Below are 24,334 nucleotides of genomic sequence, written 5' to 3'. Positions count from 1 at the left end.
CAGGGTTTCAGAAGATGTGCTGAATTTTCGCAAACTTCTAAGGAAGCAGAAGTGTTGCTCTACTTTCTTCATAATTGCATTTATGTGCTGGGCCCAAGACAGATCTTCTGAAATGATAAAACCAAGGAACTTAAAGTTGTTGACCCTCTCCATCTCTAATCACCCAACGATGACTGGCACATGGACCTCCCGTTTCTTCCTCCTGAAATCAATGATCTGCTCTTGGTTTTGCTGACATTGAGTGAGAGGTTGCTGTTGTGGCACCACTCAGTCAGATTTTCAATCTCCCTCCTATATGCTAATTTGGCACCACCTTCGATTCAGCCAGTGGGTATTGTTGGCAAATTTAAATTTAGCATTGGAGCTGTGCCGGAGGCGTGGAAGGGATTGTGATAGGGACACCAGGTACCCTCTCATGGCGGAGAGTGTCGCCCTCAAAGCTCGACGGGAGAAACAACGGGAGGTAGTGTCAATTAAATGTGAGTACCTGGGATCCTCAGAAGGTCCAAATTGAGAAGCTCAAAAACGGATCCTGAAGCCAACTGGAGTCAGTTGGCGGCGGAGACACGTTCCAAGGAAGGATATATGGGTGTAGTAGTGGGTCTGGGTCAAAATATGATCGAAAAGTTGAAGGGCCGAAGAAATTATAGATGGGGAGCAGCGAGAGAGGGTTTCACTGAACTCCCGTCGAAGAGAAGATTTAAACTTCTTCAGTGTAGGCATCATTGGCAGAGGCTTTGCAGTAGAATTTAAAGACTTCACCACACCCTGTTCCAATTCCAACCTCACTTCTTCTGAACGCTCTGCTCTCCGCTCCCTCCGCACCAATCCCAACCTCACTATAAATCCTGCTGATAAGCGGGGAGCTGTTGTTGTCTGGCGTACTGACCTCTACCTGGCCGAAGCACAGCTACAACTCTCTGATACCTCCTCTTATTTACCCCTTGATCATGACCTCACTAAGGAGCACCAGGCCATTGTCTCCTATACCATCACCAACCTTATCAGCTCTGGGGATCTCCCATCCACTACCACCAACCTCATAGTTCCCACACCCCGCACTTCCCATTTCTACCTCCTACCCAAGATCCACAAACCTGCCTGTCCAGGTAGACCCATTGTCTCAGCTTGCTCCTGCCCCAATGAACTCATTTTTGCATACCTTGACACTGTCTTAACCCCCCCCCCCCCCCGTTCAATCTCTTCCCACCTATGTTCATGACACTTCTCATGCTTTGAATTTTTTCAATGATTTTAATTTCCCTGGCCCCTACCGTCTTATTTTCACCATGGACGTCCAGTCCCTATATACCTCCATCCCCCACTGAGATGGTCTCAAAGCTCTTCGCTTTTTTTTGGATTCCAGACCTAACCAATTTCCCTCTACCACCTCTCTCCTCCGTCTAGCGGAATTAGTTCTTATTCTCAATAATTTCTCCTTTGGCTCTTCCCACTTCCTCCAAACTAAGGGTGTAGCCATGGGCACCCGTATGGGTCCCAGTTATGCCTGCATTTTTGTTGGCTTTGTGGAACAGTCCATATTCCAAGTCTATACGGGTATCCATCCCCCTCTTTTCCTTCGCTACATCGACGACTGCATTGGCGCTGCCTCCTGCACGCATGCTGAGTTCGTCGACTTCATTAACTTTGCCTCCAACTTTCATCCTGCCCTCAAGTTTACCTGGACCATTTCAGACACCTCCCTCCCCTTTCTTAATCTTTCTGTCCCCATCTCTGGAGACGGCCTATCTGCTGATATCTACTATAAGCCTACAGACTCTCACAGCTACCTGGACTATTCCTCTTCCCACTCTGTCTCTTGCAAAAATGCTATCCCCTTCTCACAATTCCTCCGTCTCCGCCGCATCTGCTCTCAGGATGAGGCTTTGCATTCCAGGACGAAGGAGATGGCTTCCTTTTTTAAACAAAGGGGCTTCCCTTCGTCCACCATCAACTCTGCTCTCAAACGCATCTCTCCCATTTCCCGCACATCTGCCCTCACCCCATCTATCCGCCACCCCACTCGGGATAGGGTTCCCCTTGTCCTTACCTACCACCCCACCAGCCTCCAGGTCCAACGTATAATTCTACGTAACTTCTGCCACCTCCAACGGGATCCCACTACCAAGCACATTTTTCCCTCCCCCCCCGCTTTCTGCTTTTCGCAGGGATCGCTCCCTATGCGACTCCCTTGTCCACTCGTCCCCCCCCCATCCCTTCCCACCGATCTCCCTCCTGGCACTTACCCTTGTAAACAGAACAAGTGCTACACCTGCCTTTACACTTCCTCCCTCACCACCATTCAGGGCCCCAGACAGTCCTTCCAGGTGAGGCGACACTTCACCTGTGAGTCGGCTGGTGTGGTATACTGTGTCCGGTGCTCCCGGTGTGTCCTTTTATATATTGGTGAGACCCGACGCAGACTGGGAGACTGTTTCGCTGAACACCTATGCTCGGTCCGCCAGAAAAAGCAGGATCTCCCAGTGGCCACACATTTTAATTCCACGTCCATTCCCATTCTGATATGTCTATCCATGGCCTCCTCTATTGTCAAAATGAATCCAAACTCAGGTTGGAGGAACAACACCTTATATACCGGCTGGGTAGCCTCCAACCTGATGGCATGAACATTGACTTCTCTAATTTCTGCTAATGCTATTCCTTCCCTTCTTACCCCATCCCTGACATATTTAGTTGTTTACCTGTTCTCCATCTCCCTCTGGTGTTCCCCCCCCCCCCTTTCTTTCTCGTGAGGCCTCCCGTCCCATGATCCTTTCCCTTTTCCAGCTCTGTATCACTTTCGCCAATCACTTTTCCAGCTCTAAGCTTCATCCCACTCCCTCCGGTCTTCTCCTATCATTTCGCATTTCCCCCTCCCCCCACTAGTTTCAAATCTCTTACTATCTTTCCTTTCAGTTAGTCCTGATGAAGGGTCTCAGCCCGAAACGTCGACAGCGCCTCTCCCTATAGATGCTGCCTGGCCTGCTGTGTTCAACCAGCATTTTGTGTGTGTTGTTGTCCTCTGATGAATCCCAAGTCCATTGACTCAAAGCAATCCCGTAGCCAATCCTCTGCCTCCCTCGACCACCTCTTTGTTGTCCTTATCTCTGGAGCCTTGCTATTTAGCCTCTGCCTGTATACAGGTAGGAGACAGGCAGCCAAGTGATCAGATTTTCTGAAAAGCAGTCCAGGCATGGAACAGTCAGCATTCCTACAAGACCATACCAGCCTCATTAACACCCCTGTAACAGATGAGTAATGATGAGTAATGGCTGTTTTCTATGTTCTGAAAAGGAAAGCAACCATCAATACACCATTATTTTACAGTCTTGTCTATTGCTCCAAAAGCATAAGTCTGTTTTTCCTGGTGTCGGTCTAGTCAGCAAATATAAAAACTAGGTAACGAAAAACAGAGACCTATGATCTCAAGGACAGTGCACTCCAAACGTTCTGTGGAAATGGGAATGAAGTGAGAAGTTGTTCTTTACTTGCCTGGATTTCTTTTCAATACCTTGAGGGCAGAGAATTAACATATTTTCAGGATCAAAAATAAAATTAAAAAGCAGATCTTGGAAATCTAAAATTAAAACATATAAAAATGCTGGAAAAATTTGGCAGGTCAGATGGTGTCTGTGAAGACAGGAACATTTTGGGTGGAAAAGCTTTTTTCATGAACTGGGAATGAACCCCATGGTGTTCCTCTGCATCTTTCCAATATTTCAATGTTCTCCACCATACAAGTAACTAGCATGGAATAAATAGGGACTAACGAAAGGTTCCAGCTAGGACAAAATTGGACTCTTGCTTTTTAATGAATTATCCTGCAAATACCAACTACCAACCCTGAAATCTTATGCCACAACTTTACAAAATGGGTCAGGAGCATCATGTGCTGTGTAACAGAAGAAACAGCCAAATTTCTTCTATGTGTATCACTTGTATTAAATGAAATAGGTCTTACATAAGAACTAATATTAAATTCTGCTTAACAAGACAGAGTCATTAGACACAGGCTGCTTTGTAATAAATTTCACAGGTATTATTTGAGGTGTATGAAACATTATAACTGATTTGGGCACAGAAGTGAATCATGGAATATGATAGTGATCAATAAATGTGCTTTTTTCACTGGTGTTGATAAAGGCACAAATATTGGCGGAATTATGTTAATAATACCTCCCAATTCTTCAAAGCAATACCACAAGATCATTTATAAACAGTAAAGAGGACAGGTGCAGTTCAACATTTCTTTTTCCCCAAGAGGCATATCCCATAGGAATTTGCAGAGTGGAATGCTAACCTACATTATGCAGTCAATTATTTAGAACCTAACCTGAAACTACAACCTGATTCCAATGAGAATGCCATCCATCTTTTTCTTGACTAATGTCTTATGGGTTATTTATATTCAATATGGGGTCAAGGTGAGCCTAACAAGGGAAATAACAACACAGCTTTGTGTTGGGGGTCAGTTGTTAAAGCAAAGAATCCAGGAAAACAGAGCCCTGCATTGTGTTTGCCAAAGTCCATTTTAGGCAAAAGGCATGAGCTGAATTCCCACAATATTCCTGAGTATGTTCAGTCTGCAACTTCATGAGTTATTCAATGAAAGTTATGCAAAGTTGCTTCTGCCTGGCTAAAGGGAATCAAGCAGAATAGTATGATATGCTATCATCCCATTCTGTTCATTACTAAATATGTGTTATTTTCTGTAAGTATTCTCTCTGCTCGAAACATTCTGAATTCCATTCTTTGATAGTTACTCACTCCCTTATAAAGATGTTCATTAGTGAACACCTTTTTACTGTATATCCACATTGAGCATCATGAAGCAGAAAAAGACCCTTTAAGTATACTTATTTGGAATATTAGCATATTAAGAACAAAACTGATTTTTTGAGTTACTTAGTTATTTAATCTGCTTGCTTTTATATTTCACATCTTTCAATACTTTAAACCTGGAAATTCTGATCGAATTAGATTGCATCACTCTGATTATTTCAGCACCACAATACTGACGGGGTCTCTCTCAAGGATTGAATTGCATTAAGTGACTATTTTTGGATTGAATCATGTCCTTCTCGAACTTTGATGTTGCATTGCTCTGAATGAATTACAATGTCCTCAACACATGAACATTAACTTACCTCAATTGCTTCTGAAGAGGGAGAAATCAGATACATGGCCTGGAAAATATCATCATTGGGAACTTGATAATAACTTGGTCTTTGTTGCACAGTGATTGATAGGGACACACCTAAGTTTTGCCCTAATTTGTTCTCACAAAGGGCAAAACCTCATATTTGTTCGCATTAAATTCCATTTGCCATTCCTTAGCGATTTTTCCAGCTGGCTCAGATTGTGCTGCAAGCTTTGACACTTCCTTGCTATGCACTGTATGTCAGTCTTGGTGTCATCCAGAAATTAGCTGATCCAGTTTACCACATTATCACCCAGATAGCTGATACAGATGGCAAACAACAATGGACCCAGTACTGATCTCTGTGGCACTCCACTAGTCACAGGCCTCCAGTCAGACAGGCAATCATTTACTACCACTCTCCCACAAAGCCAGTGTCTAATCCAATTGACTGCCTCATCCTGAACACCAAGCAACTGAGTCTTCTTGACCAACCTCCTATGCGGGACCTTGCCAAATGCTTTGCTAAAGCCCATGTGGACAACACTCACTGCCTTTTCTTCATCAACTTTTCTGGTAACCACCTCAAATGCATGTGCATATACAGTACATCCAGTTTGTGTGTGTCCTTCATCTGATTAAAATGTGAGACACCTCCTTGCCAATGTTTTTTGAGTGGGCGTTTGCATAATATAAGACCTCATTGAGGTCTTATTCCCTGTCATGCAAAAGACAACCACAAGAAAGAAAGTCTAAGATGTTTGTAAATCTGGACTGTTCACTCAAAATGTTGGACTGGAACAGAATGATGACTAATTATAGGGTCAATCGAATTGGGGGTAATATTCTCCAAACTTCCATACCCTCACACTGCAAATGCAAATTGCAGGACATAAGTTGGATGTTTATGCACATGCATTTAGCCTCGTACGCTGCCCCAGGATACAATATTAGTCCAGGACAATACTATAATTGTGAACTAAGGAGCTAGACTTGTTTCATATCTAATCTCCGGCTTTTCATCGGCCTTTGCTGTCACCTCCTGTATAACTCCATTCCCTTGAATGGGGTCACTGATCTTCAGTTAAAGTCAGTGACACCAATATCTAGTTAAGGGCAAATGTCACTATTGGATGTGTGAGATTATAGTCACATATTGACTCTCTCAAGAACTTTTTCTTCCAGAACAGATGAAGTATTTACAAAAACTCAATGAAGGCATAGTTGGTTATTAGTAAAACTGAACTCATCCAAGAAATAGATCACATAAAGGGGAAAAAATGCACTAACAGCAGGTTCACCATGATGGACCTCACAATCATTGGCACGATTAATATCCTGTAACAGCTTGCAAGTAAAGAACGGTAATTTGGTCACCGTACTGCAAGGAGTAGAACTGGAACAATGTTGGTCATTGTTAAGGGTCAAATGCACATTTTTTCAATAGTTAACCCATTGGATGAGAAAAGGGATCACTGCAATAAATGCTCAGAGTATTATTATTACTAGTCAAAAATGCATCTGCAGGAGAATGATTAAAACCTGTGCAGTTTAAAATACGATTGGTCGCAAGAACAAGGTATTTATAGATTTTGTTTAGTTGATTTAAAAAGTTTGTCTTGTGTCTTTGGGCTCTTGAAATGATTCAGCTCATTGGAAGCAGTGATGAAAAACATATTTTGTTCACCTATCTTTAAAAACTGAGAAGAGGAATTACTAAAAATGAGAATCTGCTTTGTCTGCATTGAATTCTGAAGGTTGATGGACTAATTTAAATTGCTTTTCCATTTTATGCTTCATGACATTTTAATATAATGTTTTTGTAGCATTACAATGCTTTCATAAACTTTCATTCTTAATACTGCATATCTCCCTTAGAAAGGGAATGATTAATCAGATGTCAGCGTAAGGTGATTTGTTTTTTTTTAATGTGTTGTTATATGGTAAAGTTAGAAGGCCATGGGAGGGAAAACATACTACTCTTAGTTATTGTTAATTACTGTGAAGCTGTAGCATGATTTTGGCCTGCTATAGTAGGAAAGATAAAAACAATTTAGTAAGACAGAAGATTCAAAACCTGTTTTCATTCTATTGAATCTGAATTTTCTGCGTTTGATACTGACACTGAGAAACTATTTGGCTAAAGGATTTAGACAGAGGCATTAAATCAAAACAAATGATCTAACCTTTGCTTGGTTTAAAGTCACCAATGACAGAAAAATCAAGAGATGAGCAAAGAATATCAATGGTTAAACAAATTATCTGAATGTATTTCTGTCCAATGCTTTTTCAGCAGGACACCTTATGAGGTTCTTCATGAGGACCTGCTTCCTGTAAAGTCACCGTAAAGATAATCACTGTTATTAGCAAAGGTCAGCACAAGGTTATCTGTCAGGCTCCCAGGTTTCTTACACAATAGAACCATCAAATTGCAGTTTAGAAGGTCTGGGTAGTTGTTGTGAGGAAGCAAACTAAACGAATGTGAATCTCGCTCTCTCTATAGATCTCTGGCATAGTTCAGGCATTTTCAGCTTTGTTTCAGATGTTCAGCATATCCAGTCTTTTCTTTTAAACAGTTCAAACGAGCCATTTACAACGATTGTGATAGACTCACCTAAATACACAGTGTATATCTAACCTTTAGAAAGATGGTAATAGTGCATCAGAGATTCACAAGAAGACAGAAGAAACAATGAAATATGAGCTACTTGTGTCACAGGCACCATTTTCTTCTTCACATGCTAATTCACAATTTTCATACTTACTGTTTCCAAAAATGTATTCACATATAAAAGGTCAAACTATCTGGCATATGATTGGAAGAGGTATCCTTGTATCCCTTTCTGAACAGAACTAAGCAAACTATTGTCCTATCATATGACAGCTCCCTCCCATCATGGGGACTGAAAGATTATGCCCATTCCCATCTGCCTTAGAAACATTTTGACACAGTGTCTTTTTATTTTAATTACTGCTTGTATTTCATTAGGTTTTTGTTTTCAAATTTTTGCCCATGAATTAGCAGCAGTCTTTGCATCATCAGGATCCTTGCTCGGCTTATTCTGCCACAGTGCAGGCAGGCTAAGGAAATCAACTGAGTCTAGAAACGGGCCAGGTTTGGACTATTGCAAAGGAGAGAACACTAGGGATGGAGGATGACATGCAATCAGTGAGAGGTCATAACCAATCGTTGAGTTGATTACTGGATATTGATAATGGTGGGGGTGTGGTGGATGAAATTGATATATATTCCAGCACTTCTACATCTCCTAGTGAGAAGACTACATGATATTACATTTAAAACTTAGATGTTCCAGTGGTGTTGCATAGTTATGGTTTTGGTTCTGCTGGGGGTGGAGGAGGGGGAACTGAAGTAGTCATCAGTGTGCCAAAGGCCAACAGTTAATACCTACTCATTTTCTATTTACGTAACCAGTCTGGGTCTTGCTTAGATAAGTGCCTTCCAGTAATCTTGAAGTTTCATAGAAGCATGGTTCAGAGGAGTTCTGAAGCTGCTCCTGAATGAGTGATCTGCAGATGGTTTCAGCCATATCCAGGGTTTCTGTGGATTTATGCCTCAGATGGACAGAGGGCAAGGAACAAATATTGCAGACCTTAGGCTGCTAGCTTTTAAACAAGATTCATCTCTTCATTGAATCTAAATGCCTTATCCCTCAGATGCAGTGCAGTACATCCAGTTTTTAGGAAATGACATTTAATTTCACCCAATCAACTTTTATTCATTAACACCTTCATACCATCAAACAGCTCTGAAGACCATGCAACTTAGTGCCAGCCATCCCTCTTATATACCTGTTCAAATGACTCCACAAACTCATAAATGTTGCATCCATTAGAGTACTCAAGAAAACAAAGGCAATTCATATAGTCTCAAAGCACTCTGGAACCTAATTATTTAGCACTTTACCCCCTTTGGTTTGGGGATAGAGAGAAAAATATACCTATCATCAAAATGCTTAATCTCATTACCAGTGATATGAGATTGCTCTCAAAAAATATGATTTGACGAACACTGAAAATAGAACCAATTTTTGTTCTAATTCAACCAAATCTACTTCATGATAATTTTCATGCAACATAAAGTGGCTTCATAATGTTCAAGGTATATTCAGACATTCTTTCTTCCTGTGCAGTTAGAAAGAAGATGGGTTTGCATGAGCAACATTTTAATCCTTTGAAAGAGGTAACAGAATCAAAATAGGTCACATCACCCATATTTAAAATTACTGAAATTCAAATCAAGCTAATTGCTGCCTATCCGTTTCCAAGATAGATGCCTTTTGAATAAGTAAATTACCGAGTCAACCAGATGAGAACAACAAAACAGTGAACCAGTCAAAGTTAGTAAGAGAGATCATGGGAAGATATATGTGACTGTCTTCTTCCTGAGGTGAGCTCCATCAGTCAGATTCTTATGGGAGAAGAGACTTCAGGAGGCAGTGTCATATAGGATTCAAGTGAGTGTGTGAGAGTGAATGAGAGCAGCACAAATTCTGTCAACTGCCAGGGTAGTTAATTCATCAGAATAGATTTAGCTGGGTTAGACCCGGATGCTGAGCAACATATGGCACAGAACACCGATCACACTGGACAATTACCACTAATTAATTCCTAAGTGTTCATACTCAGTATCCAAAAAGAAGCATCTCCGTGGTTCAAAATGTGATTTAATTTTAGAAATCCCTTGCAATTTTTAATCAGTCTCAACAGTATTTATTAACTATTTAGAAAATTTTAGTCAATATATGAAACAAATTTTTGGAAGATATTTGCTTGCTCATTACTTCTAAAAAACATAGAGATATACAATGCTGCCAAGACAGCATTACACAATGATTTATCCAACTGTATTTTACATAGATCAAAATTGAGATCAGCAATTTAATAACATAAAATTCCAACCCTGGAACGAAGTTATTCAGGAAAAAATTTATTAAGTCTGATTTATTCAACTATATTTTTCCTGGATCAAATCTGTGAGACTTGTAGTTAGCAAATAACATATAAAATTGCAATCTCAGAGCCAAGTGATTCAGTACAAATTCATTAAAAGTCTTAAGTTCTGCATTGGAATTATACTTCAGATTACACAGATCATTTAGTGCCAAACCAGCAGTTGCTACAGTAAGCTTCTGGACCAGAAAATCAAAATCAGTATCAGAAACAGGTGTGATATCACCAGCATATGTTGTGAAATTTGTTAACTTTGTGGCAGTAGTACAGTGCAATACATGATAAATATAGGGGAAAAAATGGAATTACGGTTTATATATTAAATAGTTAAATTAAGATAAGCAGAGCAAGGATAGAAATTTGAAAAAAGTAGTGAGATGGTATTCATGTGTTCAATGGCCTTTTAGAAATTGGATGGCAGAGGGGAAGATGTTGTTCCTGAATCACTGAGTGTGTGCCTTCAGGTTTCTGTGCCTCCTTCCTGATGGCAAAATAAGAAGAGGGCACGTCCTGGGAGGTACTGATCCTTAATGATGGAAGCCACTTTTCAGAGGCACAACTTCTTGGACACTATGGCGGCTAGTAATTATGAAGAATAGGTCATTCTTCTGCCTGCAATTGATCTCATCCGTCATTACGACCATGCCTAACCTTCAACCTCAACACCATTTACTGCATTATTCCTCTATCCCTTGATTCCTCCAATGCTGAGAAATCTATTGATCTGTCTTGAATGTAACAATAGTTGAGCCTTCACAAGATCAAGAGTTCCTTTTCATTTCCATCCTAAATGACTTAACTCTAATTCTGAGATCTTGACACAAAGTATGTCCAAAATCAGGCTAAATGTCATACTTGTGTCTACTCTCTCAAGTCCTTCTAAAGTATGTATTGTGAACACTCAGTGGCACTTTATTACCTAATAAAGTGGCCACTGAGTGTATCTTCATGGTCTTTTGCTGTTGTAACCCATCCACTTCAAGGCTTGACCATGTAGTGTATTCAGTGGTGCCCTTCTACATACCACTGCTGTATCACTTGAGGCATTGTTGCCTTCCTATCAGCCTGAACCAGTCTAGCCCTTCTCCCTGACCTCTCGCATTAACAAGGCATTTTTGACAACAAACTGCCACTCACTGGACCATTTTCTATAAACTCTAGACATTGTTGTATGCGAAAATTCCAGAGAGGCAGTTTCTGAGATACTCAAATCACCCTGTCTGGTACCACGCTGAAAGTCACTTAGATCACATTTCTTTCCCATTCTGATAATTGGTCTGAACACAACTGAACCACTTGACAATGTTTGTATGATATTATGTAATGAATTGCTGCCGCATAATTGGATGATTCGATATCTGCATTAACAAACAGGTTAACAAGTGAAATAAAAAAGTGGCCAGTGGGTGTATGTGTCATTAAAATCAGTTCTAAATGTTATAAATCCAAGAGAATGGAGGCTGGCCTGCTCAATTTCTGACTTACTGCGCTCTCTGTCTTGGATTGATCCTTGTGTTACGTACCCGTGGGTATCTTGTACTTGTCACGTGACAGTGGTGTTGAAGACTTAAGGTAATGGTCATGTGACGGTGGAGTGACATCATTTTCCCGCCAGTAGAGGTCACGTGACAGGTTTTTCACAGGGTATAAAAGGAGGACCCCTCCCTGTGAGGAGGGGCAGTTCGTGGCTGGATTTGCCATTTTGACTCCATGCCACTGCGTGGTCCAATATTATGATGCAGTTTGGTTCAAAGGTGGAGTTTTATTTAATGCCTAAAGTTTAAAAGGTCATTGCCGGCAGTTTATTTATAATACTGCCAGTTAAAATTCAGTGGAGAGTGAAGATTGGAGTTCGGGAGCTAAGAGATCGAGGAAAGTCGATTTTGACGGTGAAACAGGTTAGACCTTGTTTGATCCTCATTTGGAAGGAATATGTTGGCTATCCCTGAGGTAACCCCTGCAAGTAATAGCAGAAAGGGTTGGGTACAGTTTTGTAAAGGAAAGGTCAGTGCCTTTAAGCCGTTTCATTTTCATCTTCGTAAATTCTCCAGGAAAAGTATAGTTTGACTGGGAACCACAACAACACGACGTGAAAGAGAATTTAAATCGTCTAAAAGGTCTCTCCTTTAATGGACTGTAAGCATTTTGAACTTTTGCTGTACTACTTTGAAGAACTGTTTTTGCAACATTGCTTTAAGAACTGTTTTCGCTTTATTCCTTTAAGAACTGTTTAAGCTGCCGCACAGCAGCTGATTTCCGGTTACGTTAGTTGTTTATTTACTTTTGGGGGTTTGTTTTTCAGTGTTTAATAAATGTTTTATTTGTTATAAAAAACCCTGCCTCACATATATTTATTGTTGCTGAACCCGTTAACACTTGAGATAGAGCAAATGCACCTTAGCCTTCATCAAAAAGGCGGAAATTGTACAATCCTCAGTGTGGTACCACTAAGGCCTTAAATAATTGTAGTAAAAGATTCCTATTCTCTTACTCAAATCTCCTTATAATAGAGTCCAATTTATCACTCACATTGCTAATCTTCTGCTGTACAATACATGAAATAAGTAGCTTTATGTCTCTTGCAATATGATAGAGATTACATTGAGTAGAAATCATTGTCAGACTTTATAAAATAACCAAAAGAGAAATTAACACTGGAATCCATGCTGGGTTATAGGTTAGCCCCTGTGGGCGGCTCTCCTGTCAGTGCTGTTCTCTATTTTTCGCTCCCTGGAAGACAAGCTGGATTGTCTTAATCTGTGGCTATCCCAGCACAAGATGAGGAACTGCTACATATTTGTTCTTGTAGAAACATGGCTCCAGGACAACATCCCATCAATTTTCAGGCCATGCCACTCAGGGAGTTGGGCTAGAATTATTTCTGGGCCTGTATGTGCTATCACAACTATATGTGCTGTGTGATGTGTATGACTGTATGTACTGTATTATACCTTGGTCCTGGAGGATCAGTTTCATTCAGCTGTATACATATGTATGGGTGAGTGACAATTAAACTTGAGCTTGAAATGAATGGCTCCTTTAATGACAACTGCAGTAACAATTTAATCACTGCAAGGTTTCCCATTTCATTACACGTACTTGATCTCTCTTTAGTCTTTTGATTTCAAGCTGAAGGTATCAGGAATGCCCAAGGTTGCATAAGCTGCCAAACATCTGATTTAGGCAAAGATTAAATGATTCTAACTGGAAAACTCTCTCTTGCTTACCTGACCTCAACTGCATCTTCCATCACTGTCATGTCTGTCTTGCATTTAGCTGAAGGGTTGATTGCAAGTTCAGCTGGAGGAATGACAAAGCTTTTACTAAGTGGCAGCCACATTCCTTCTCCTAGAGTGTAGGTAAACCTGAAAAATACAACAGAAAGCATATAAATACTTAGGAAATGCGAGCATTTCTGAGCACGAGAAGTTAAAGACCCACAGGACACAGATTTACAATACCATACAATTTAATCCATAATATCCTTATTTAAATACACCGTCTACAATATTAATTATTGCTGTGCAATCATATAGCAACTAATTGATTGAACTGTCAAAACTCTCAATACTAGAAATTCTCAGCTGAGGAATTTGAACTCAAATCATTAAATAAATCTTGGTTTAACTCTTTTTGAAGAAATTGTCTCAGTGAGGAATTAAATTAACGGAGTGTTATAAAAACTCATTTGGTTCATTAATGTCCCTCAGAAAAGGAAATCTATTGTCATTACCTGGCCTGCAATTGCTTTGCAACTATCTCTTCAGTTTAGGAACAGAAAGCATTGGACAACAAATGTAGCACTGTTATCAATAACCATATCTTGCAAACAAGTTTGATTTGAAAAAATGTGCTTCCAGATAAGGGATGCCATTTTCATGTTTTTTTTTCCAATGCACAGGGCTGTCTTCTGTTATCTTGCATTTTATAGTCTATAAAGGATGACTTGTGAACTAAGGGCACCATTAGCCATTTCTTGGACAATGATAATATATTATTTCCTAATTATGTACCCATATCTTTGAGCAGAAAATCCTACAATAGGTAGTGGATTCGGCCCCGTACATCACAGGAAAAACCCTCCCAGTTATTGAGCACAGCTACATGAAATGTTGCTGTAGAAAAGCAGCATCAATCATCAAAGATCCTCACCACCCAGACCATGCTCTTGTCTTGCTACTGCTCAGGTACCTCAGGACTTGCACAAGGTTCATGAATAGTTACTACCACTCAACCATCAGGCTCTCTAACAAAAGGGGATAGCTACACTCATTTGAGGACTCTGTTACATTATTATTTCATGCTCATTATTTATTTCTATTTATTTATATCTGCATTTGCATAGTTTGTTTACAGTTAACAGTTCCTGTTTATAGTTTACAGTTACTGCTCTATAGATTTGCTAAGTATATCGGCAGAAAAGAATCTTAGGATTGTATGTACACAGATAATACGTTTTACTTTGAACTTTTCAATTTGGCAAGTTGCTTTAAAGAGAATAACAAAGGTGTTATAGGATCAAAAATAGGAACATACTGGAAACACTCAACAGAATAGGCAAAATCTGTGGAAAGAAACAGAGTTAACGTTTCAGCTTGGGGGCCATTTGTTGGAATTCAAATTTCTTTGATTTAAAATATTAGCTATGTTTTTCTATATATACTACCTGACCTGCTGAGTGTTTCCACTATGCTCTATTTTTATTTCAGCCTTAGAGCATCTGTAGGCTTTACTGACTTTCATTTGATCACACATCACGGAAAAAAACCCCCCTTTGGCCCATCCAGTTTGTCAATCATCCGGCAGCTAGTTGATTCTCCTCTTAGGCCCATCAACTCAACCAGATTCCACCACTTACTAAATACACTTGAGGCAAGCAAATAATCTAACAGCAGCATGTCTTTGGAACATGGGAAGAAACTCGAACACCTTTGACAACCCATGCAGCCACAGAGAAATCGTGCACATTGAAAGATTGACTGTGGAGTGTGAGCAGTCTCAATTTGTGAAATATAACTTGCTTTTTGTAGATTTAGTCAGAGGGATGAGTGTAGAATTATTTAACAATTCTTCATGTCAAGTTAATCAAATCTTAAGCTTGATAAATAAGGAGTTGATTCACATTCGAAGTATTTTGAAACAGTAACAGACTAGGCCACTGCACCTCCTCTCTGTCAGCTGATTCGTTGTTCTTGCTGATGAGACCCACCACGGTCGTGTCATCGGTGAACTTGATGTTGTGGTTCGAGCTGTGTGTTGCAGCACAGTCATGGGTCAGCAGAGTGAACAGCAGTGGACTGAGCACGCAGCCCTGGGGGGCCCCCCGTGCTCAGTGTGATGGTGTTGGAGATGCTGCCTCCGATCCGGACTGACTGAGGTCTCCCAGTCAGGAAGTCTAGGATCCAGTTGCGGAGGGAGGTGTTCAGGCCCAGCAGGCTCAGCTTTCCAATCAGTCTCTGAGAGATGATTGTGTTGAATGCTGAACTGAAGTCTATGAACAGCATTCGAACGTACGTGACTTTTTTGTCCAGGTGGGTTAGGGACATGTGGAGGGTGATGGCAATGGCATTGTCTGTTAAGCAGTTGGGACGGTATGCAAACTGCAGGGGGTCCAGTGAAGGGGGCAGCAGGGATTTGATATGCCTCATGAAGAGCTTCTCGAATCATTTCATGATGATGGATGTGAGTCGTAGTCATTTAGGCAGGACACTGAAGACTTCTTTGGCACAGGGATGATGGTGGCGGCCTTGAAGCACATTGGAATGGTGGCACTGCCCAGGGAGATGTTGAAGATGTCAGTGAGAACATCTGCTAGCTGGTCTGCACATCCTCTGAGCACTCTGCCAGGGATGTTATCTGGTCCAGCAGTTTTCCGTGGGTTGACCCTGCACAGGGTTCTTCTCACATCGGCCACGGTGAGACACAGCACCTGGTCATTTGTAGGTGGGGTGGACTTCCTCGCTGCCACGTCATGTTCCGCATGACAGTTTGGCCCTTGCTGTTGTTAGGGCTGCGTGGTCATCTGCTCTGAAGGCGGAGTCACGGGTCCTCAGCAGCGCACGCACCTCGTGGTCATCCATGGCTTCTGGTTAGCGTGTGTAGTGATGGTCTTGGACACAGTGACATCATCAATGCACTTGCTGATGTAGCTAGTCACTGATGTCGTGTACTCCTCTAAGTTGGTAGAGTTGCCATCGGTTACAGCCTCCCTGAACATGTGCCAGTCAGTATATTTACTATCATCGGGGAAAAGACCTGAAGATGCACATTCATACTTTAGGAATGGCCTCTTCTCCTCCACCATCAAATTTTTGAATGGTCCGTGAACCCTACCTCTTTTATTTTGAATGTCACACTCAAAATGCTGGAAGAACTCAGATAGTCAGGCACCATCTATGGAAGGGGATGAATAGGTGCCATTTCAAGCTGAGACCTTTCATCAGGACTGAAAGAAAGAGGGCAGAAGCTAGGATAATACATCAGGGAGAGGGGAAGGAGTACAGACTTGCACATAATGGGGGATAACGGGTGTAACCCCCGGCACACCTTAGGCTCGCTCAGCTCGCTTCTGTCTAGGGTGAGCAGCCTTCGGCCCCGCCAAACTGGGTAATCAGCTTGTGTGGATGCTGTGTTATGTCCCCAACCCCGCCAATTAACAAACAGTACACCATGTGCGATTAAATGATTACACTTTATAGATCTTACTAGAACTAAGAGATTAATAACGATACAGTACATATGACGGGAAAGAAAATAAAGAAAAGGCGCCAAAACTTATCAAAGTCCAAACCACTTCATGCTCAATTAACGAAGTCTTCTGGCCACCATTCAATCCCCTCAGACCTCCTCGACTCGCAGCTCAGGACCACCCGAAGTGATCAACCAAGCACCCCCGGCACATCGGTCTTCGTCTCCTCTCCTTGCCGACAATCCTGGCCTCGAACCCCCGCTCGGGGTCCGTTCCGTCACCCAGCTTACAGCATCACATCCTCTCTCTCTCACCCCCTTACACCGACTCCCCAAAAGCCTGCCAACACTAGCTTACAGACCCAGAAGAGAGAATAACATTAATCCCAATTGGTTAACAAGTGAAAACAATCCCCTGTTATCAGTAAATTTTAACCCAAACAAGCTTCCAGCACTCTCTCATAACTAAGAAGCATTCCTACTTTTAACAAAACAAAGAAGCCATTTTGATTAACATACACAGTAACAAAGAAAAAGAAGAAACCCCCTTACACTAATAAGGAGCCCTTACACCAATAAGAAACGCCCTTTACATGGGTGAGGCGGGAATGTGATTGGGTTGAAGACAGGGAACGGGGGGGGGGGGGGGTTACATGACAATCATAAAGGGCTGAAGGAGGAATTGAATAGGAGAGGTCAGCAGACCATGGAATAAAGGGGAGGAGAGAAAGAGGTGATGGTCAGGTGAGGAAAAGGGGCAATATGAATGGGAAAATGGAAAACGAGAAGGATGGGGAGAGAAATCACTGAAAGTTAGAAAATGTTGGAGGCTATCCAGACGGAATGTAAGATGTTGTTCCAATAACCTGAGTTTAGCCTCATCCTGGCATGGACAGACATGTTAGAATGGGAATGAAAAGTTGAAATGAAATGGTAGCAACTGGGATATCCCGCCTTTAGCAGTGGACAGAGTGAAGGTGCCCGACAAAACAGTCCCCCAATATGCATTGTGTTTACTTGACATACAGGAGTTACCACCAGAAGCAGCAGCTGCAATAGATAGCCCTGACAGGGGAATTTTGGCTCACCTCGAAGGATGATTTGAGGCCCTGAATGGTGGTGAGAGGGTAGGTGTAGCAGGTTTGCAGGGATAGGTGCCATGAGGGAGATCTGTGGGGAAGGGAGTCAAGGAGAGATCAATCCCTATGGAAAGCAGAGAGAGCATGGAGCAAAGAATGTGTTTAGTGGTAGGATGCCATTGGAGATGGTGGAATTTATGCAGAATGATGTTCTGGATACAGAGGCTCATGCGGTGATAGGGAAGGACAAGGAAGGATGGGGTGAGGACAGATGTGTGGAAATGGAGACGTGGATGAAGGTTGCATCCATGGTGGTAGAAGGGAAAACCCATTCTTTCAAAAAGCGGACATCTCAGATGTTCTACATTGGAAAGTGTCATCGTAGGCACAGGTGCAGCAGAGACAGAGGAACTGAGAGAAGACAATAGCATTTATACAAGTGACAGGGTGGGAAGAGGTATTGTCAAGGGAAGTGTGAATGTCAGTAGGTTTGTAAAATATATCAGTGGATAGCCTGTCTCCAGATGTGGAGACAGAGAGATTGAGAAAAGGGAGGGAGAGAAGTGCTATTTTGCTCTCTTTTTTGCACAAACCATTTAAAAATATTTCTTGTTGCAATGCGTAGTGCTTTTTAAATATATTACATTGCACTGGTGCTGCAAAGCAAAGTATGTCAGTGATAAGAAACCTGATTGTGATTCTGTACTGCGGAGAACATAAAAATTAAATCACAAACTAAAACATTCAATCCACACAATAGTTCTAAATATATCCAGACAGTAGTGTACAAAACTACAGGATCAGGAGTAAGGAGAGGTTTGTGATAAATACCAAGTAATATTTATTTACAGTGTGGAACAACTCTGCAGGTCAGACAGTATCTCTGCAAAAAGAAACAGTTTGTGCTTTGGCTTTGTGAAACTTCTAATGCTCTCATGAAGGACCCGGACTAAGAGCGGTTACTGTTTCTCTTTCCACAGATGATTTCTCACCTGCTGACTGTTTCCAGCATTTTCTACTTTTACTTCAGATTCCCAGCATGTCAGAATTTCAGTTTGGCATTCAACACCATTGCCCACAAATCTTAGTGAACAAACTCATACCCTTCTGTCTAAATACATCACTGGGATTTGGACTTCCTGACGAACAGACCTCAGATAGTCAGAATGCCCAACCATTCCTCCTTCCCTATCATCCAAAACCTGGTTGCTCCTCCAGGGCCCATTGTTGTACAACACACTCACACATGACTAAATGGCCAAATGCCTGAGCAACCACATCATCAAGTTGACTGATGACATGACAGTGGTGGGGGTCATCACCAACAAAGATGAGGCAGTTTACACAGAGGAGATGGAAGCGCTGGTGGCAGATAAATAACCTCCTTCTTAATGTTAACAAAACAAAGAGGTTGGTGATCAACTCCAGGAGAACTCACAGTACTCAAATCCCCCTTTACGTCACTGGAAATGCAAGCTATTTCAAACTTGGGAGTGTACATCACACAAAACCTCTCATGGCCCGACAACACATCCTACACAGTCAGGAAAGCTCACCAGCATCTTTACTTTCTGAGGAGGCTGAAGGAGCTGGAATATGCGCATCCACACTCATGCAGTAGAGAGCATCCTAACAGAGTGCATCGCTGCATGGTACAGAAACTGCACCGCAGCAGATGTGAAGACTCTACAACGGGTTCTCAAAACTGGCACCAGCCCACCTGTCATCAAGGGCATACAGTAATGTACAGAAACATACTGGCAAAGGGCCAGTAACATCCTGAAGCATCCCACCCACCATGCTCATGGACTTGTTTGTCCCACTCCCATGAGGGAGGAGGTTACGTAGCAAGCACACCAGATTCAAAAACAGGTACTTCCTCCAAGCAGTAAGGCTGATCAACACCTCCACCCACTAACTCCAGTACTACTTTATTATTTCCCATCAGTCAATTTATGTACAGCCTAGCATTACTTCATGGACATACAACCTATCTTTGTATATTAGTTATCTATAATTATTGTGTGGTTTTTATTACTTTGTTATGTCCTTTATCTGTTGTGCTTTTTGTATGCTGCATCAGATCCAGAGTAACAATTATTACACTAATGTACGAAAAATGACATTAAACAATCTTGAATCTCAAAAGACCAGCTGAACCTAAAGTAACAGATCTTTAGATAGATTTATGTCTGCAAAATAGCAGGCAAATCATTGTCACACATGATAGAAGATGATACTACGGAATAAACCACTATCCAGGAAAGTACAGGATCTAATTGAACTTAAATAGTAAAGTGTTAAATGAACATAAATAACCAGCATCAGTGAACCCACTTAATACTATTGAATTACACAACTAGTATGTTAGTAAGTGATGCATTAATAAAAAATACGCTATTTCAACATATAAATGTGAAATCAAAGAAAAATACAAGCTTTTCATTTGAAGGGCAATCATGATGGGAGACACACTATTGCTGAATGATTTCTGATTAATCAGATAAGACAATCTGATGAAATGATTGATATTTTTATTCTTAAAGTGGCAGGAAAACAACATCTTTATTGGAACGGATGCAGATTAAATAGAAGTACATGCAAATAAATTATCAAGGAAATACAACATACACTAGTGAAATTACTTAGTTATCTTTTATGGGACTATGATAGTATTGTAATTATTGATCTTAGTTCCTTTCTGCAAGAAAACTAAGCTTCAGGGCATTGCTGTGCATAGAATTTACAAGGACAGTAAAACAGCTTCTGCAGGGAAGGAAAACTATTGCTGTTCTTTTACATGGATGAGTAGAAATAAAGAGGGTCAAGTGGTCAATGTGCTCAATGCTTTTGAGATTTCATAGATAATAGATAACACTTACAGAGGCTTATTTGAGTAATAAAAAAGACAATGGTCTTGAAGAATACAAAAGCACTTGCTGGAATAAATATCAAAAAATCTTTCTACATGTAGGGAATCACCAGAACAATAGATGATCAAGCACAAAACATTGAAAAAAATGGTCAGCAACTTTGGAAAGACTCTTAACTTAGTAATAGTTTGAACGTGGAACACTTAAAATATACAAAGCAGATCTAGTGAATGGAAGATACAGCTAGAAGGAAGCTAGAGAGCAAAAGCAATTCAAAGTTAGAGGAAGAGTAACAGGTCAGTCAATCGTTGTGCATACTCCGCCATTAAGTAAGGCTAGAGCTTAGTCCAAAAAGTCAGTGCCAATAATCAGCTATCCATAAAATCATAGTACAGAAATTAGCCCACCTTTTCTTTGCCAATCTGTGCTAATCTAATTTCCCTATTTTGGGCCTATATCCCTCCCTCTCCTATCCAAGCACCTGTGCAAATGCATTGTAATTGTATCCGTCTCCACTACCTCTTCTGTGAGTTCAATCTAAATATTCACCACACTCTATGAAAGAAAAATAGAATGGAGGGGTTCGATTGACTTTACAGTAGGTTGAAAGCCCGGCATAAAAAGGATTCCTCAAAGAAACCTTAATTCAGACATAATTCCCCCTTCTTGTGGCCATTCTAACTTTGACTTTCCACATGTTCTCCTCTGACCTTAAGAACTGATGCAACCCCAGTGTGTTTAATCATTGCATATATGACAATCTTAGTATTCCCAGAATCAATCTGTCAAGAAAGGGCCTCACTTGCACAGACGCAATGGCCCATTATTGTCATTAGCATTCGATGCATAATTAGCCCAAGCAATATAAAAACACTTCACATGTTTGCTATGCTAAATCAATAACCTTAATTATATTAATTAGAAAAACATTGAATTATTGCTAAATATTGTGCTGTCATTTGTTCAGTTGGACATCTTCATATGACTTCACATGACTGCCTTCAATGTTTCAAGTTAAACAATGCTAAGACAAGATGAAATGAGATATGTACAAATGCTGCTGTTAAAGAGCAACTTCTACTCACCCATCTCTTGTGATTCTTTGCCTACAACTGATTACTGACTAGCTGCTCATAATCTAGCTCAGTGTTCCCCAAGGAGCAGTTACATGTCCAAAGGGAACATTGGCGAAATAGAAATCGTAAGGGGGCGTTCAAGATTCTTGGGTGGGTGGGCAGTAAGCAGCACCCTAATTTAAGGCACACGACCGGACTGACTGTAAATAGAGCAGGCACTTCTAAAAGAAAGGACGAGGCACTGGAACGCAGGAAGAACCGTAGCTCTGCAGGCGGTGAGCGCTCATCGTCACAACGCACCTGAAACTCGGCGATCTTATCCGACCTTATCAACCAAACAGACATTATTTGTGATAAATGAATTAACAACCAGGGTGCCAAACAGTTCCCCTTGATTTGCATTCAGAATGAGTCAAGTACACCCTCTCAATTTTCTCTCCAGATGTACGGAAAACAGGTTGCACAACGAAACAGCGTTGGCTGGAAACAAACGGTGAAATAGAGCCAATTAGTGAACCTGCTGACCTGAGGATTCCTTCTGAGGTGTTCAAAGCAACATTGGCTTCATATGTGTGGTCAAGAAACATCTTTGAAGACTTTGAGACCTTATGAGATTGCTTAATCGCGCAAACCAGAATAGTATAAAGGTAGCTTGCCAAACACCAGCTCTATCCCAACTAATATTCAGATTCCAATCTGAATCTTTGTCATTGTGCCGCTACCATCATTCCATCTGTGTCAATTCACTGTCATCAACAACACCTGATAGGCATTCCCAGTTTGTGTTAATTTTTATTTAGCCCTATTAATAATGGATAAATATGGATGCTGTGATCTCATTAAGTTTGAAGGCAGTGAAACCTTGAATTCTAATCCTGTTAAGAAACAGAAACTGCAGAAAGTGCATCGCTATAATGATACATACCTAGAGTATGGCTTCATTCTGTTTCTGTCAGATCAGTGACACCCCAGGTTTCATTTGAAATACTGTACTGTCTAATGAAGCTATGAAACCATCAAGATTGCAGGGAAACTTCCATCAAAGACACCCTGAAAAGGCTACTTATGGTATTACTCAGTTCCAGAAAATGAAAGAAGCATTTGAAAAGCTGCTTATAACATTTCCAAAATGATAGCAAAGTGTGGAAAATCTCATACAATTGGTGAAAGATTAATAATGCCTGCTGTATCAGAAGTGCTCACCACTATTCTCAAAATGGATACCGATATTTTAAAATCAATTCCTCTGAGTAATAACTCTGTAGCTAGTCGTATTGACAAAATCATGAAAACATCGATAGCAACTATGCACAGAGCTACACAAAACAAAATTTGGGATACAACTGGATGAGTCAACAGTGTGAGGCAACGCGGCATTACTAATGGCATATGTACAGTTTATCAAAACTGGAAAAGTTTATAAAGAGATCATCTTTAGCAGAAAGCTAAAGACAAACATCAAAGGGCAATCAATCAACAATGAGCTCAAAATGTTTATTGAAAAGATAAGTACTCTAATTAGGAACATGATTTCTTGTGCAACAGATGGAGCACCCATGCTGGTTTAGTGGCATTTATGAAAAAATAAATTTCAAGTCTGTTTCCAATCCATTGTGTAATTCATCAACATCTCGTAGCCAAAAACCTCAGCCAGCAACTTTTTTCGAGCATGAATCTTGAAATATCTGCTATCAACAAAATTAAAGTTAATCTATTAAATAGCAGAATATTTCACATTATGCCAACTTAACAATGAAAAGTTTGAACACTTGCTTTGTCACACTGTAGTGTGTGGGCTGTTAAAAGTCTGCTGCTTAAAATATTTCTTTGATCTTTTTGACACTATGTTTGAATTTTTACTCAAAGTTGACAAGAGCTTGGGAAACAAAACTGAACTTCTACATGGAGATGTGTGGGCATACCTAGCCAACTTGTATGACAAAATGAACACTCTAAGTATGAAACTGCAGGGTGAGAATTTCAATCTAATCTAGACAAAAAGTGCAGTGTCCACTTTTATCAGGCAAAGGGAAATATATAAGCAAAATATTGGGAGAAGAATATTCTCACAGTTTCCCTACATGGAAAGTATGGCACTCTCTTTCACAGACAGTGATTTGCAAGAGTACTGCTTATACCTGCAATCACTGAAGTAGGATTATCAGAATCAATTCAAGGATTTGAATGATCTGGAAATTCCGGACTGAGTAATTCATCCATTTCTTTGCAAAGTGGAAGAACAAGAAGAATGTCTTTGGAGAAGAGCCAAAGGGCCAAATGTCCATTCTCCTACCTTGTTGAAAGAGGTTTCAGTGCAGTGAACCACATACTCAAAAAAAGCAGAAACTACTTGGGACGTTGTTATGCATGGGGACTTAAGGCTTTTGCTTTCACAACTTGAACCATATATTTCAACTCTTTGCTGAAAACCATCAAGTTCATGGATCATATTGATATCAAAACTGCTGTACAGAGCATAGGTACTGTGTAAACTAGGTTTAAAGA

At 40.8% G+C, this 24,334-nt stretch overlaps 1 protein-coding gene across 1 annotated transcript in view; it reads right to left on the bottom strand.

The window, feature by feature from the left end:
- The window catches only part of astn1 (astrotactin 1), a 2,716,024-nt gene that overhangs the window by 1,131,653 nt on the left and 1,560,037 nt on the right, over positions 1 to 24,334 (bottom strand). The window contains exon 10 of the mRNA XM_073063618.1: positions 13,342 to 13,479. Coding sequence (XP_072919719.1) covers positions 13,342 to 13,479 — 138 coding nt within the window. The remainder of the gene's footprint in view (positions 1 to 13,341; positions 13,480 to 24,334) is intronic.

Source organism: Hemitrygon akajei, chromosome 12 (assembly GCF_048418815.1).
Source record: "Hemitrygon akajei chromosome 12, sHemAka1.3, whole genome shotgun sequence".
In the NCBI taxonomy this organism is placed as follows: Eukaryota; Metazoa; Chordata; class Chondrichthyes; order Myliobatiformes; family Dasyatidae; genus Hemitrygon; species Hemitrygon akajei.
Note: the sequence above shows the minus strand (reverse complement) of the source record. Positions and strands in the feature narration are given on the sequence as shown.